Here is a 15,851-nt window from a genome sequence, read left to right as displayed (position 1 = left end):
GCATCGTGTGATATTTTATCTTGTGATTCAGGGACAGTTCAGCAGGGTTGGGTATGCCTTCGGAGGCTGTCTGGAATCAGTGTCTGTTCCTGGGAGCCATAGGCCGGACCTCTAGCAGGCAAGAAGGAGGTTTTACTGGCTTGGACTTTTCTGGTTCCCTTGATATTGTAGGGAGGATGGGTTTGGCTGGGAGGCTTCATTGGATTGTTCATAATAAAGTCCTTGGTGTCAGTCTGGCAGGCAGGTAGGCCACCCCAAAACAATCTTGTAGTCCATCATTTCAAATTTATTTTCCTTTTGTCCTGAGCTACATGGCTCTCCATGTTTATAAAGGATAAGTCAGTTGTTCAAAAAAGATAAAAACAGTTCTGAGTTTGGAGGTGGCTGTGGGTCTGGCATTTGCTGTGTATCTGATGTAGCCAGAAGGAGTTGGAACAGGGAGCCCTAAGCTTCTTGGTCCTTGTCTTAGTGGATGAGAGAGCTTACTAAAGGGAGTTTGGCTTTTCTGGCACTGTCCTGCCTGGCCGGAACAGTTAGTTCCACTGTCATTTCCTGCCTTGTCAAAGCCCTGAAGAAATCTTTGGGACTTTGGCTTTAGAACTGTCACTCTGAGCATGAGAATGACAGACACACCTCACTTGGGAGTTAGGGTATGTAAGTAAACTTGCAGGAAGCTGGAGAACAGAGAGTTCAAGGAAGGAAGCTGTATTTGGAGGAGAATATTTCTGAATGATCATGTGAAAATTATGGCCAAGTAGGGGGCCAGCAAGATGGCTCAGAGGGTAACTTAGTTGTTTGTTTGAGGCAGGGTCTTACTTATTCCAGCCTGGCTTTGGATACTCCATAGCTGAGTACGATGACCTTCAACTTCCGATCCTTCTCCCTTCCCTCACGAGTACTGAGATTACAAGAGTGCATCACCATAATCAGTCTATGGGGTGCTGGCGACCAAACCCAGGGTGCTACGCATGCTAGGCAAGCTCTTTACCAACTTTGCTATATACTCAACCAAAAATAAAATATTTCACGTTTTGAAAGATTTTTAATTATGTGTTTGCATGTGGGTATGTGAACATGAGTGCGGGTACTTGAGGAGGCAGAGGCAGCAGATTCCCTGGAGCTGGAGTTACAGCTGCCTGATGTGGGTGCTGGGAATCAAACTCTGGTTCTCTTGGAAAAGCAGCAGGTGCTCCTAACTGATAAGCCATCTCTTCAGCCCCACCCTCACCCGGTTTTTGGTTTCTTGTTTTTTTGTTTTTTTCTGAGACAAAGTTTCTCTGTAGCTTTGGACCTTGTCCTGGAACTCACTCTGTAGACCAGGCTGGCCAGGACATAAAATGTTATGTTCAGGACAACACAGAGAAACCCTGTTTCAAATCAAACAAACAAAAAACAAAAGAAAGCAAAGTTACCACCAATGTATTACAGCGAGATCTGCATGCCTCTGCCTCCCAAGTGGTGGGATTGAAGGTGTGTGCCACCACTAACTAGCCTGTTTTTGATTTTGTTTGAAATAGGATTCCTGTCATGTAGCCCAGACTGGCATCAAACTCATTAGCTAAGGATAATCCTAAATTCCCGGACCTCTTAAATTCTGGGATTATTGGTATGTTTCTCATACTTGGCTAAACATAACATATTGTCTGTGTGTGTTCACAAATGCATGTGTGTGAATGAGCATTTTTATGTGTGTGGTATATGCACAAGTATATGTGAGTGTGTGTGTGCAGGTACAGGCACTTGTGTGCAAGCACTGAGGCCAAAGGAAGGCGGTGAGTGTTCTGCTTTGAGACAGTCTCCCTGAACTGGAGCTAGGCTGAGGGTCAGCCCTAGCAATCTTCCTCTCTTCACCCCCTCACATTGCTGGGGTTGCACACATACATGATGGTGCCCAGGTTTTTACATGGGTTCTGGAGATGTGAATTCAGATCCTCATGCTTGTACAGCTCGTGCTATTACCCGCTGAGACATCTCCCCAGTCCTAAATGAGTTACCAAAAAGAAAAAAGACAAAAACTGGGGGCCTTTTGTCTGGGAATATTAATTCAGTTTTAAACCCACCTTGCTCCTGCTGGAGGATCATTAGTGTCTCATGACCAGAAGATGGCCTACTTTTTTGTGGGTTTTGTTTGTTTAGTTTTTGGTTTTTTGAGAAAGGGTTTCTCTGTAGCTTTGGAGCCTGTTCTGGAACTAGCTCTGTAGACTAGGCTGGCCTCAAACTCACAGAGATCTGCCTGCCTCTGCCTTCCAAGTGCTGGGATTAAAGGCATGTGCCACCACCGCCCGGGTTGTTTTTGTTTTTTAAAAGCAAAGTTAGCCAGGCTGTGGTGGCTCATGCCTTTACCCCAGCACTTGGGAAGCAAAGGCAGGAGAATTTTTTGTGTGTTTGAGGTCAGCCTGGGCTTCACACGAGTTCCAGGACAACACAGAGAAACCCTGTTTCAAATCAAACAAAAAACAAAAGAAAGCAAAGTTACCACCAATGTATTATAGCGATGGAGAGCACAGACTTTAGGTTCTAAGTGCAGATTTGAGAGAGGAGAACACTTCAGAAAGGACATGCGTGCAGGCTTCTCTTCAAGTCACCCAGGAGTACTTCTTAATACTCCCCAGGAAGTGAGCCTGTCTGGAAACCTCATCCCTAGGCTGAAAGCGCCCGTTGGAGTATTTGCATTTCAGCCAAAATGCCAGCCATTCTCATGGGGTATGGTGTAGGATTATTTTCTTTTGGAGATACTTCCCATTTGAAAATGGAGTGTTTTGCTTCTTGATATTCATGATGGGGGAGATTATTTTATCCCTTTGCACCTTCAGAGGCTGTGAAGTCCAACAGGGAAGCCCTGGAGGCATGTTTGTGACAGGAGCCGAGCAGATGGCAAGTGACACCCTCCCAGCCTGGGCTGGCTTTTATGATGTCTTTGAAATGCCACCTGTTCCATATATATCTCTTCTTGACAGGAGTGTGGGGGATAGAGTGGGGGTGGGGATTTGGGGACCTCCCCAACGATTTCTCTGTCATAGTTAAGTGGAAGCCAGACAGTGATTGACCAGGGATCATGGCCTGGATCAGAAGATTTTAAAAAGTTATAACTAGGCTAAGGGCGAGGGACCGGGCGCTTGCTGCAGCAGTGGCCATTCAGAAGCCCCGTGGCACTATTCCTGATGTTATAACTCGGCTAAGGGCGAGGGAGGGGACAGCTTGCTGCAGCAGTGACCATTCGGAAGCATAGCGTACTAGTTTTGATATGAAGGATGTGTCTCCCTGCATTTTGTTCACTATGGCCTTTAGAGGCTAGAAGCACAATCCAAGCCCCCCAACCCCCAAACACATAGACTTGTTTCTTTCTTTGACTCCATCCCATTATGTAACCCAGGCTGATCTCAAACTTGCTGTGTAGCCCAACTGGCTCTTGAATGAATGATCCTCATGCTTTTGCCTCCCAAGTGCTGGGATTACAGGCATGAACCACTGTACAAAGTTCTCTCCTGCCTTTTGTCTTCTTCATATTCTCTCATTTCCTCCTTTCCTTCCTTCTTTTCCTCTTTTATCAATTGTAGGGTAGTACAGGACTTACCATTTCAGCTATTCAGAAGGCTGAAACAGAAGGTCACGTGTTCAAGGCGAGCTGTGACACTAAGTAAATTCAAGGCCACCCAGGGCAACTTCGTGAGGCTGTCTCGAAATAAAAACATAAAAGGCCTGGGACTGTGTGTAGCTCAGTAGTGCTTAAGAGATGCGTGAGGCCCTAGCTTCAATTCTCTGTTTAAAAAAGAAACAAAGCAATGCTAGTGATTAGATTACATGTTCTGCCAGTGGACTATGCCTCTCCCCACTCCTTTCTCCCAAGTCTGTCTTCACTGAACTCACCTCTCTCCACTCCCTTCTCCCAAGTCTTCACTGAACTCAATATTTACTTAGATTTTTTTTTTTTTAACCTTCACTTTCAGATGTAGAAAGCCCAGCCAGGATAAAAAGATCTACAAAGACCATTAGCAAGTTGGTAGCAGAGTAGGGACCTCGTGTATTGGTGGCCTGAAGAAACTTCTGTGATCTTATCAGGAGTCCTGGGGCTAACTTGACCCAGGCTGCAGGAGGCCTGTCTGTGTTTCTGGATCAAGTCCCAAGTACCTGGCCTGTGAGTCAAGCCAAGAGTGTCAAGTAGAGTCCTGATAGTCCCTGAAAAGGCCTCAGGGCCTGCTGCTCCCTTAGGGCACCTTTTCTGCTTTCTCTGCTGTGGGGAGTTCTCAAGGCTCTCCTCAGGGCTTGTTTATTGTGCTTCCCAGTGTTTTTCCTTGTCCTAAGGTGTCTCGAAAGCAGACCCCTGGTTACTGCAGACATTGACACTTCCTTGGGACACAGTGTCCCAGCAAAGAATGGGTTGGCTCACAGGTACAGAAACAGGTGGCCTGGGAATTAACTGCTCCCTGGAGCGTGGATGTTTGTTAAAATAGATCAAACCTCCTAGATCAAAGACTGTGGCCTCTTCCTGAAGGCATTATGTAGACTAAAGGACAAATGGGTGAGGGCAAAGGGAAGTTCCCCTCTGTCTCCTGCTAATCAAAGGCTCATGAATGCTAATGCTTGCTTCTAAGATGAAATAGACAAAATTGATAGTACGTGAGCAGGAGGACAGGCTCAGTGAGGGACTGCATACAGATGTGCTCAGAGAACCAGTGGGGTCCAGTGGACAGGTAGGGACCCGACTGGGTCAGTGAGGGACTGCATACAGATGTGCTCAGAGAACCAGTGGGTTCCGGTGGACAGGCAGGGACCTGACTGGGTCAGTGAGAGACTGCATACAGATGTGCTCAGAGAACCAGTAGGGTCCAATGCACAGATAGGGACCCGAATGGCTCAGTGAGGGACTGCATATAGATGTGCTCGGAGATCCAGTGGGTTCCAGTGGTCAGGTAGGGACCAAGGGGCTTAAAGAAGCTGAGCTGGGGATGGAGTGCACTTAAGAGTGTTGTTAAGTATGCCCAAGGCCCTTGGTTCAATCCTCAACCCTGAATAAGCTGAGCATGGTGACATGCCTGTAATCCTAACTCTCCAGTGGAGGAGGCAGGAGAATGACTTTAAGGTCATCAAATGGCCTCTTGGTCAAGTGAGTGGTTTGTGTCTCCACTGGGGCTGAGTTCTCTTAGAGGGAAATGATTTTAAGTAATAAACCTATTAAGAGTATAAGAAATTTACTATTTTACTAGAAACAGCAGTTGGTACCCTGCCTAAGTTTGCTTTCACTGAGACCCTTCCCTGTTGTGGGGCTAAACAGCATGTGTCCCACCTGTACAAACTCTGCATCTGCAATTGTAAACACCTCTGAGAATTACCATCACTGTATTCCTGTCTGTCTCTATGGCTGATGGTTTGGTCTGGGCAAGAGGTTCATTACCCGAGGGTTGTGAGGAAGATAGCAGCGTAGGATGAGGGGACCTCATCCACCGAATTGCTCTTTTGAAGGCTCTTCCCACCCACTATTGTCACTTGCTCACAGCAGCTGTTTGTCAGTACTGGCTGTGGTGGGTTTGGTTGCCATGGTAACAGTCGGACAGGCTTGAATGGATTCAGGACAAAGGTTGAAGACGCAGGGCTCAGGTCCCGGATGTCCTTTTTCATTACAAGGCCTTTTTAGTTAGTTAGATGGGCATTCCTGTGTTGCCTAGGCTGTCCTCAAACTCTGTGCACAAAAGTGATTTTCCTGAGTAGTGGGGACTGCAGGTTATGTGCACTACACAGGTTAGGGTGTCCTATGAATGCTGTTTGCTGGACGGATGGATGGTTGAGCAGTGCTGCATCTGTGACCAAGTCAGGAAGGCCAGAGGCCAGGAGGGTTTCAGTGCACCAGGAGACCCTGTCCACACCCAGCTCTGTCAACAAGCTTTCTGGTTTGTAATTGGGGTCAGAGTCCGAACTCCTCACCTGCCTATGCCCCATTTGAAATACATAAGACTTGATCCTGTGAAAAAGCTAGGACTTGGACTTGTGAATTTACCTTTCCCAAAGGTTGGCTGTCAGGTTGCTTGGAGACAATTCTCTAGGTATTATGGCGCAATGGGAGGCACACCCATGGTTTCTGGTATTAATGGCAAGGTCGGAATCTTGGAAAACTTGTTAGAGTCAGTCTGTCCAAGAGCAGAAAAGACCTATCTCCACTGCTTGTCTTTTTGCTTGTTTAGTTTGTTTCCTTTTTCTTTTTTCTTTTTTGAGATGGTCTCATGTAACCCAGCCTAGCTTGAACTCACCATGTAACAGAGGTTGACGCCGAACTCTGATCCTGCTACCTCCATCTCCCAAGTACTGGGACTACAAGCATTTACCTGGCACCATGCTTGACTCCAGGCTGCCTGTCTTTAATGGGGCCTTCGTGCTCTGCGGTTAGAAGCATGGCTTTGAAGGAAAGGATACCTGTTATGAGACTGTGAAGTCAGGAGAGCAGTTTCTGCTTCTGTTGTTGCTGAAATTTATCATTCATTCATTCATTCTTTTTTTTTTTTTTTTTTTGGTTTTTCGAGACAGGGTTTCTCTGTGGTTTTGGAGCCTGTCCTGGAACTAGCTCTTGTAGACCAGGCTGGTCTCGAACTCACAGAGATCCGCCTGCCTCTGCCTCCCGAGTGCTGGGATTAAAGGCGTGCGCCACCACTGCCCGGCTCATTCATTCATTCTTCACAAGTATTCAGTAAGCACCCAGGCAACACATTGGACGCTGCTTCCCTGCCATTTAACATCAAAGACTTCTCTGCTGGGTTAGGGGCTGTATTCAGGGATGCACAGATGTTTGTAATCACAGGTTCCCTAGCCGAGGGCTGGACTGGCCTCTCCACTGCATACTTCAGTGAAGTAGACAGCTCAGTTCACAGCAGCACTGAGGTCTTGAGTTTGTGCCAAGTCTGGATGGGCGGTGCTAGAGAAGATCTTAATAATACTGGGTAATTACCAGGTGGAGCTTAACCATCTCAAATGCCCATCAGGTTCCCACATCGACAGCTATTCAGTTGTCGGCTGGTTCTGGCAGGGAGGAGGAGGGCTTTATGCTCACTGGGTCTTCGGCCAGCCCTGAATTTGTGGCCAGATTTCCCAGGAAGGATATCTTTTTTTTTTTTTTTTTGATTTTCGAGACAGGGTTTCTCTGTAGTTTTTGGTGCCTGTCCTGGAACTAGCTCTTGTAGACCAGGCTGGCCTCGAACTTTAATCCCGAGTGCTGGGATTAAAGGCGTGCGCCACCACCGCCCGGCCAAGGATATCTTTTTTTGTTAAAGTTTGGTGACAGGAGGAAGCAAGTTGGGTAATAGCCTGATCTCTCCAATTGACCTCTGCCCTCTACCCAGAGGCAAAAGGTAACAGTGCCTATATCTGCTCAGTTTCATCAAATAATGTGACCCAGGGCCCTGTCTTGAGAGCGAGGAGGAAAGAGGTGAAGTCTAGAATGAAGAATGGGGTGGAAATGTCCAAGAAGAGGAACAAGGCCGAAGGTCTGTCCTGCCTGCAGGCCTCTTCTCGCTCTCAGCGAGCCCTTCAGGGTTATTTCTATGCCCGAGGCTTCCAAATGACTATCTCCAAAACTTTCACTTCCTACAAAACCTTCCCCTTTTGACAGCTCAGGACCTTACACTAGACTCCTCAGGGCCTTGTAATCGGTTGTACTGTTCCACCTGTCAGTCAAGGTGGTCCTGACTTGCCCAGGTCTTTGTTCTTGCTGTACTGTGTTATTAGACGACTCTCCTCTGGGCGAATCCCTGTTTTGTTTTGGGGGTTAGCATTAATGTCATAATGTCCTTAGTAGAGTGAACCCTCTGGTCCTCCATTAGAGCAGGAATCAAGGTGAGGGGTCCTGTGTCACATCAGTGTCCCTGGCCCTCGGTTAAGCATAAATGAAAGGTCTTTGTGACCAGGCGAGACGCACCAACCCGCCTGCCTCGCGGCTGGGTCACTCTTTCCTCCTCTCCGGGGCCTCCCACACCTTGACCATGGACTGCTCCAAGAGCGGGCGGCCCAGCGGCGCACGCGTACTGTGTGCCAGCTCTCGGCGGGGACGCGCACGCCCGCGGCCGCGTGCGTCACAACCCGGGCGCCTGCCGCGCCCGTCCAGCTCGCCAGCCCGTCGGTCCCCGCGGCGGCGGCGGCGGCGGCGGCGGTGGCGGTGGCTGCGGCCGGGTGACAGCACCAGCGGCGCCAGGCTGGCTTGGTAGCAGAAGGGTCGCGCGGCCCGCACAACAAACGCAGACCCGGCCGAAACAAGGCGCGGCGCGAGGAAGGCCGAGGCGGGCCGCGCGGGAGACCGCGGGCGCCGAGTGACAGGCCGACGTGAGGGAGTGCGCAGGTTGCAGCCGCCGGCGGCCCCGACCCGCCAGTTCCCTCGGACGTCGCCGGCATGAGCCACATCCAGATCCCGCCGGGGCTCACGGAGCTGCTGCAGGGCTACACCGTGGAGGTGCTGCGGCAGCAGCCGCCCGACCTCGTCGACTTCGCGGTGGAGTACTTCACACGCCTGCGCGAGGCCCGCGCCCAGGATTCAGACACGCTCATCGCCACCCCGACGACCTTTCACGCGCAGGAGTCCAGCGCGGTCGCCTTCGTCGAAGAGGACGGGAAGAGTGACACCGACTCGGACGATCTGAACCTGGAAGGTAGGCGGGCGGGGCACGGCCGAGGTGCGAGGTGGGCACGGAGCGAAGGGTGTAGGGAGGGTCCCGCGGGCCGACCAGCGGGGCTGAGGGCCCGACGCCCGGCCTTGCCCTGGGCCGAGACCCGAGAGCTCTCCAGCCGAGCTGCTTGGGTTTCCCCGCGTGTGCCGATTCCAAATTGAGCTCCGCGGTTCTCCGAGCCGGAGCGTTCACAGAGAGTGATTTGTCAGATTCAGCCTTGAATGAAGCGTGCGCGTTCTTTGGTCCGCGTGGTGGCGCGGAGCTTAAGTCGGTCCCGCCAGAAGCTGCTTTGCCTTTGCTTTAGGTCCCATAGCCTGCTTCCTATCCGAAGGCTACCGCATCCGCACTCGGCAGCTCGTCCTGAATAAGAGGATGGTAACTTGATTTGCAGATTTCGGTCCTGGAAGAATTACGGCTGAAAACTATTTTTTTTTTTTTGAGACTAGGTCATTAGACTGGATTAAACAGGAACTCATTAGGTAGCTCAAGCTGCCCTTGAACTTGTAAAGAACTTCCTGCCTTTGCCTCAATGAAAACCTTTCAAGTAAAAAAGAAAGATGAACTGAACCACCCCTTGAATGCTGTCACTCACATTCAACAGTTGAACCTCCTCCCCCAATGCTGATACAATTCAACAGTTATCAATGTTTTTCCCCTTTTCCTCTTTCCCTTTGCTTAAGTTGTTAAAGGAAATTTCAGTTAGGTCATTCCATCCCTCATCGGTTCGTTATGTATTTATTTTTCTTAAAATATAATCGCTTAAAAATGTAGAGATTTAGATTTTAAAATTTCACTATGGGTTAAAACAATTGAATTAAATGGGTGAACATAATCAATACTTAATGTTGGCTGCAGGAAACTATACAAGTAGCATTCTGTTCATTTAGTTTAAGTAAGGATGTCAAGGGCAATTTCATTTTCTTGGTTGCTTCCACTAATGCTTTACTAACTTAATAGAGTTAACTTGCTTTTTAATTTTTTTATTTTAATTACTCTTTTTTTATATATATACAGGGCTCACTATGTAGCCTTGGATGTCTGCAACTAATTATGTATACCAAGTTGGCTTTTACCTCATGAAATCTGCCTGCCTGTGCCTCCTGAGTAGTGCTGGGATTAAAAATGTGCATCTCAGCCAGGCGGTGGTGGCGCACGCCTTTACTGTCAGCACTTGGGAGACAGAGGCAGGCGGATTTCTGGGAGTTTGAGGCCAGCCTGGTCTACAAGAGCTAGTTCCAGGACAGGGTCCAAAGCTACAGAGAAAACCTGTCACTAAAACAAAACAGAAAACCCAAAAAGAAAAAAAATGAGCATCACAATGGTCAGCACCTGCAGGTTTCTTTTGATTGTGTATTAGTATGTGTACCACATGTGTATAGCTGCTGTATTTGGGTGCTCTCAGAGGTCAGAGTACATCAGATCCCCTGGAGCTGGAGTTACAGGCAGTTGTGAGCTGTCTGGTGTGGATGAACAAATACACTCAGGTCCTCTGCAAGAGGAGCAAGCACCCTTGACTACCAAGACAGGTTCCCAACCACTTGCCTCCTTTTGAACAAAACAAACACGTTGAGAGACTGTCTTGATCTTGAATTTTTTTTTTTTTTTTAAATATTTATTTATTTATTTATTAAGTATACAATATTCTGTCTGTGTGTATGTCTGCAGGCCAGAAGAGGGCACCAGACCTCCTTACAGATGGTTGTGAGCCACCATGTGGTTGCCGGGAATTGAACTCAGGACCTTTGGAAGAGCAGGCAATGCTCTTAACCACTGAGCCATCTCTCCAGCCCTTGAATTTTTTTTTTAAAGATTTATTTATTTATTATGTATACAACATTCCTGCAATGTATGTTTGTATGCCAGAAGAGGGCACCAGATCTCATTATAGATGGTTGTGAGCCACCATGTGGTTGCTGGGAATTGAACTCAGGACCTCTGGAAGAGCAATCAGTGCTCTTAACCTCTGAGCCATCTCTCCAGCCCCCTTGATCTTAATTGTTAAATCACATTAGAAAATACAAACTAACTGGGTGGTGATGGCATACACCTTTAATCCCAGCAGGCAGAGGTAGGCAGAGCTCTGCGTTCTAGGACAGCCAGGGCTATTGAGAGAAGCCCTGTGGGGGGCGGGGGGGAGAAAAAAAAGAAAATTTCTAACTAGTTTTGAGTGGTCTAGCTAAATGTTCAAGTAACAAAGGGTAGGGAAATGGTCATTGCTGTAGGAGCTATGCAGAGAATCAACAGCTTCATGAATTAAACAAATGCAACAAAAGTAGCACTTCTTTACATTGTTAAACAAATGATACAGAGCATAAACAAAAGTAACACATCTTTACATTGTTAAACAAATGATACAGAACATAAACAAAAGTAACACACCTTAAAATAATATTCCACAACAGGTGAACCTCCCTCCTTGATTGTCCATATGCTTGATCTCCGCATACTGTGCCACATTGTATGATGGGTGGGTCACTTAGGTGTTTCTGTTTTGTAAGTAGATTGAATGTGGCTGCTCTAAACTCTGGGCAGGTTTACCTTGTGGCTGGATAGTTTCATGTCTTTTTTTTTTTTAAATATTTATTTATTATGTATACAATATTCTGTGTGTATGCTTGCAGGCCAGAAGAGGGCACCAGACCTCATTACAGATGGTTGTGAGCCACCATGTGGTTGCTGGGAATTGAACTCAGGACCTTTGGAAGAGCAGGCAATGCTCTTAACCACTGAGCCATCTCTCCAGCCCTAGTTTCATGTCTTTTGAGTGTATAACCAGAAATACCAAGCCCTTTCTCCCTTTTTTCTTTCCAGATAGGGTTTGGCAACTGAGCTCAGACCTGAACTTTTGTCCTCCTGCCTCAGCCTACCCAGTGCTGAGATTGAAGACTTGTTCCACCACTCTAGGCCCAGGCTCCTTTTTTTTTTCTTTAAGCAAGTTATAGGGAATAAATTTAATTAATTAATTTTGGTGTTTTTTTTTTTTTTTTTTTTTTTTTTGAGACATGGTTTCTCTGTGTAGCTTTGGAGGCTGTCCTAGATCTTATTTTGTAGATCAGGCTGGCCTTGAACTCAGAGATACACCTGCCTCTGCCTCCTGAGTGTTGGGATTAAAGGCATTTGCCACATCCACCTGCCCTGGAAATAGATTTATTAAGGAAAAATGAAAAAGAACTCCTTTGAATGGAAAAGACAAGACTTCAGGGAGGAAATAACCCCAAACTATTTTTTTTCTTTTTCTTTTTTTTTTCCTGCTGAGATAGGTCTCACTGTGTAGCCTTGGCTGGCCTGGAGCATGCTATGTAGACCAGGCTGTCCGTGAACTCACTGAGGTATTTAATTTTGGGGTTAAAAGCCAGGCATGGTGACACATGCCTTATAGTACTAGCACAAGCAGAGGCAGGTGGATCTTGGTGAGTTTGAGGAAAGCCTGGTTTACAGAGTGAGTTCCAGGACAGCCTGGGCTAAGTAGAGACTGTCTCAAAAAGAACAACAACAGATTAAATTTTAAAAAAGATTAAATTTGGGGGTAATAGGAATTGTTTGAATACAGTGGTTATAGTCCTCTATCAGATGTATAATTTTATACACTTTCTCCTAGTCAGTGGGGCTATCTCCTCTTTAACGGTAGGGCTTAAACCCAAAATGTTGTAAGTGCCAGGCGCAGAGGCTGTAACACTGCAATGACTGCAGAGGCCAGGGGAGGCCTGTGGAAGCAGGTTCTCGCTTCCCTCAGGTGGTCAGCCTTGGCAGCAAGTGAGTTCCCCACTGAATGAACATTTTGATAGCTCTTATTCCGTTTACTTATTGTTGTTGTTTTTTTAGTGATTTATTTTTATTCTATGTTCATTGGTGTTTTGCCTGCATGTCTGTCTGTGAGGGTGAAATCCCCTGGAACTGGAGTTACAGACAGTTGTGAGCTGACATGTGGGTACTGGGAATTGAACATGGGTCTTCTGGAAGAGCAGCCAATGCTCTTAACTACTAAGCCGTCTCTCCAGCTCCCTCATTCATTTACTTTTAGTGTATGTATATATGTGTTCATGTGTGTGTGCGTGTGTATGCTATGGCTGGCCTGTGGAGGTCGGGACAACTTTTTGAAGTCAATTCTTTCTTCCCACCACATGGACCTAGTGGGTTGAGCTTGGGTCCTCAGGTTTGGTCAAAAGTGCAGAGAAGCCAACAATGATGATGAATACTTGTAATCCCAGCACTCAAGACAGGATTGTGAGTTTACTGTCAACCTGGCTACATAGGTAGACTCTTTAAAAAAAAAAAAAAAAAACTCAAGCAATAGGATATCCTTGGGTTTTTTGTTGTTGTTGTTGTTTTGTTTTGTTTTTATTTTTGTTTTTCAAGACGGGTTTTTCTGTTTCTCTGTAGCTTTGGAGCCTGTCCTGGAACTAGCTCTTGTAGACTAGGCTGGTCTCGAACTCAGAGATCTGTCTGCCTCTACTGGGATTAAAGTCATGTGCCACTACTGCTAGGCTTCCTCCTCCCTCATTTTGTTTTATTTTTGAGAGAGGGTCTCCTGTGAGCCCTGGCTGGCCTTGAATATGACCTTGAAGTTGGGACCCTCCTGCCTCTACTTCCTGAGTGTTTTGCTAATAGGTGTGATCCACTGCACCTGGTTTTCCACTTTTTTGTTAGTCTAGTGGATTTTGGGGGGGCAGATGATTGAGGCTTCAGGTTTGTTGACTCATGACCATTAATAAATACATGATTTGTCTTACTGTTTCCAAACCAAGTGTTTAATGCTTAGTGTCTCTGCTTACAAAACAGATATTACCTGCTTGGCAATGTTCCAAGGTTCTTGTGTTTAGAACTCCAGTTGATTCTGAGTTTGGTTAACTTCAGTGCACACGAGATTTTAAAATTGGCTTGTAGGCTGGATGTGGTAATGCACGCTTGTAATTGCGGCCTGTGGGAGGCAGAAACAAAGGTTTCATAAATTTGAGGACAGTTACGTCTACATAGCAAGTCTAGGGCCATCTGAGGCTGCATAATAAGACCCTGTCCCAAAAGAGAAAAAGGAGGGATGGAATTTACTAAAATGAATGAACATTACTAGTCTTTTTTTTTAAGGATTTATTTTTATTGTTTTTAATTATATTCCTGTGTGTATCTTTGTGTGATGATATGCACATAAGTGCAGATGCCCACAGAGGCCAGAGGCATTGGATCTCCCTGAAGCTGGAGTTGTACTTGCTTGAGTCCCCTGATGTGGGTGGGTACTAGCAACTGAACTCCTCTAAAAGAGCAGAGCATGCTCTCAACTGCTGAGCGTCTCTCCAGCTTGGCCTTGGCTGTCTTTGTAAAGATCTCTGGAATCTCCTTATGTTGTCCAGTTTGGCTGAAAGAAAGCTCTGGAGCTTAATGCATCTTCCTGCCTCTGCTGCCTTAGCTAAACCTCCAATCTCCAGTTCTCTCTTTCTCTCCCTCCCTCCCTCCCTCTCTCTCTCCCTCCCTCCCTCCCTCCCTCCCTCCCTCCCTCCCTCGTCTTTCCTTCCTTCGTTCCTTCCTTTCTTCTTTCTTTTTTTCTAAGACATGGTTTCTCTGTGTAGCTTTGGCTGTCCTGGAAGTCACTCTGTAGACCAGGCTGGTCTTGAACTTACAGAAATCTGCCTGCCTCTGCCTCCTGAGTGCTGGGACTAAAGGTGTGTGCCACCACTGCCCAGTCCCTTTAGTTTTCTTAATGATTTTCTTTGATGTGTGTGTATGTGTGTGTGTGTGTATAAGAGAGAGGTCAACCTCTTGTCATTTCTTAGGAGCTGTCCACTGTGGGTTTTTTCTTTCTTTTTCATTTTTATTTATTCATATTTTTGAGTCAAGAATTTTTTTTAAATATATATTTATTTATTTATGCAATATTCTTTCTGTGTGTATGCCTGAAGGCCAGAAGAGGGCACCAGACCTTATTACAGATGGTTGTGAGCCACCATGTGGTTGCCGGGAATTGAACTCAGAACCTTTGGAAGAGCAGGCAATGCTCTTAACCACTGAGCCATCTCTCCAGCCCTCTCTGTAGCTTTGGAGCCTGTCCTGGAACTCCCTTTGTAGATCAGGCTGGCCTTGAACTCACAGAGATCCGCCTGCCTCTGCCTCCCGAGTGCTGGGATTACAGGCGTGCTCCACCACCAGCCGGCTTTAGCCTTGGTTTTTTGAGAAAGAATCTCATCTAGTCCTCAAAGTTACTAGGTAGGGTGAGGAAGACCTTGAGCTCCTAATCCTCCTGTCTCCACCCACAAAGACTGGAATATGGGTATGTTTCACTATTCCTGGGTTATACAGGGCTGGGCGTCAAAGACTAGGCCAGCACTCTGCCAACTGAGCTGTATTCTCATTCCCTTGTTATGTTTTGACCTCTGTCTTTCTTTCATGAGGTATGCACGCATGCGCACCACACACACAGTTTTCTTTCAAAGAGAATTCTTCCATCACTTGAAATTCAGGGTTTTCTTCATTTCATGGTTACAGATGTGCTAGGTGTTCTTGAGCTCTTGGATCTTATCTGTGTTTATGTTATAATGATTACTCAGGTCAAGGACTTGTCCCCAGAAAAATCAGCTATGTGAGAGTTGATATTTTAACCTTACCACCACCGTTACATCACTCCTCTCTTCTTTTTCTTTCTTTTTTTGTTTGTTTTTGTTTTTGTTTTTCAAGACAGAGTTTCTCTGTAAATTTTTGGAACCTGTCCTGGAACTCACTCTGTCGACCAGGCTAGCCTCGAACTCGCAGAGATCTTCCTGCCTTTGTCTCCCCGAGCACTAGAATTAGAGATGTGCGCCACCAACACCTTGCCCCCCCCCCCCCCTTTTTGAGCATCTATATCTAGTTCAGGCTGCCCTGGAATGAGCTCAGTATGTAACTCAGATTGGCTCAAACTCATGACCTCCCTGTTTCAGCTTACATACTGGAATAGTAAATGTGCGCTAACAAGCCTAGGTTGGGAAGAACAAAGGAGTTGAAGTTCGTTATTGACAACCCAATATGAACACACTGTTGTGCTGGGAGGGTGATGTGCCCTGATTCTGGTCAGAAAAGGAAGGTATAGAACTTGTGTTTGAGACCTTCCCACTTCTAGTGTTTGTCTCTTCATTTGGCTAGTCTTGACCTGGATTCTTTTTTTTTTTTTTTTCTGGTTTTTCAAGACAGGGTTTCTCTGTAGCTTTGTTTTTTGTTTTTTTTTTTTTGGTTTTTCGAGACAGG

The 15,851-nt window shown here is 46.6% G+C and overlaps 1 protein-coding gene across 1 annotated transcript in view; it reads left to right on the top strand.

Moving 5' to 3' along the window:
- Positions 1-8,043: 8,043 nt before the first annotated feature.
- Positions 8,044-15,851, top strand: part of Prkar2a (protein kinase cAMP-dependent type II regulatory subunit alpha) — a 69,740-nt gene continuing 61,932 nt past the window's right edge. Inside the window, exon 1 of the mRNA XM_041677020.1 lies at positions 8,044-8,624. Within this exon, the coding sequence (XP_041532954.1) occupies positions 8,369-8,624 (256 nt within the window). The 5' untranslated portion in view covers positions 8,044-8,368. The remainder of the gene's footprint in view (positions 8,625-15,851) is intronic.

This window comes from Microtus oregoni, unplaced genomic scaffold (assembly GCF_018167655.1).
Source record: "Microtus oregoni isolate MIOR12 unplaced genomic scaffold, Mior012 000028F_ref0000031, whole genome shotgun sequence".
Taxonomy (NCBI): Eukaryota; Metazoa; Chordata; class Mammalia; order Rodentia; family Cricetidae; genus Microtus; species Microtus oregoni.
This window is presented reverse-complemented; position numbering and strand designations above follow the sequence as displayed.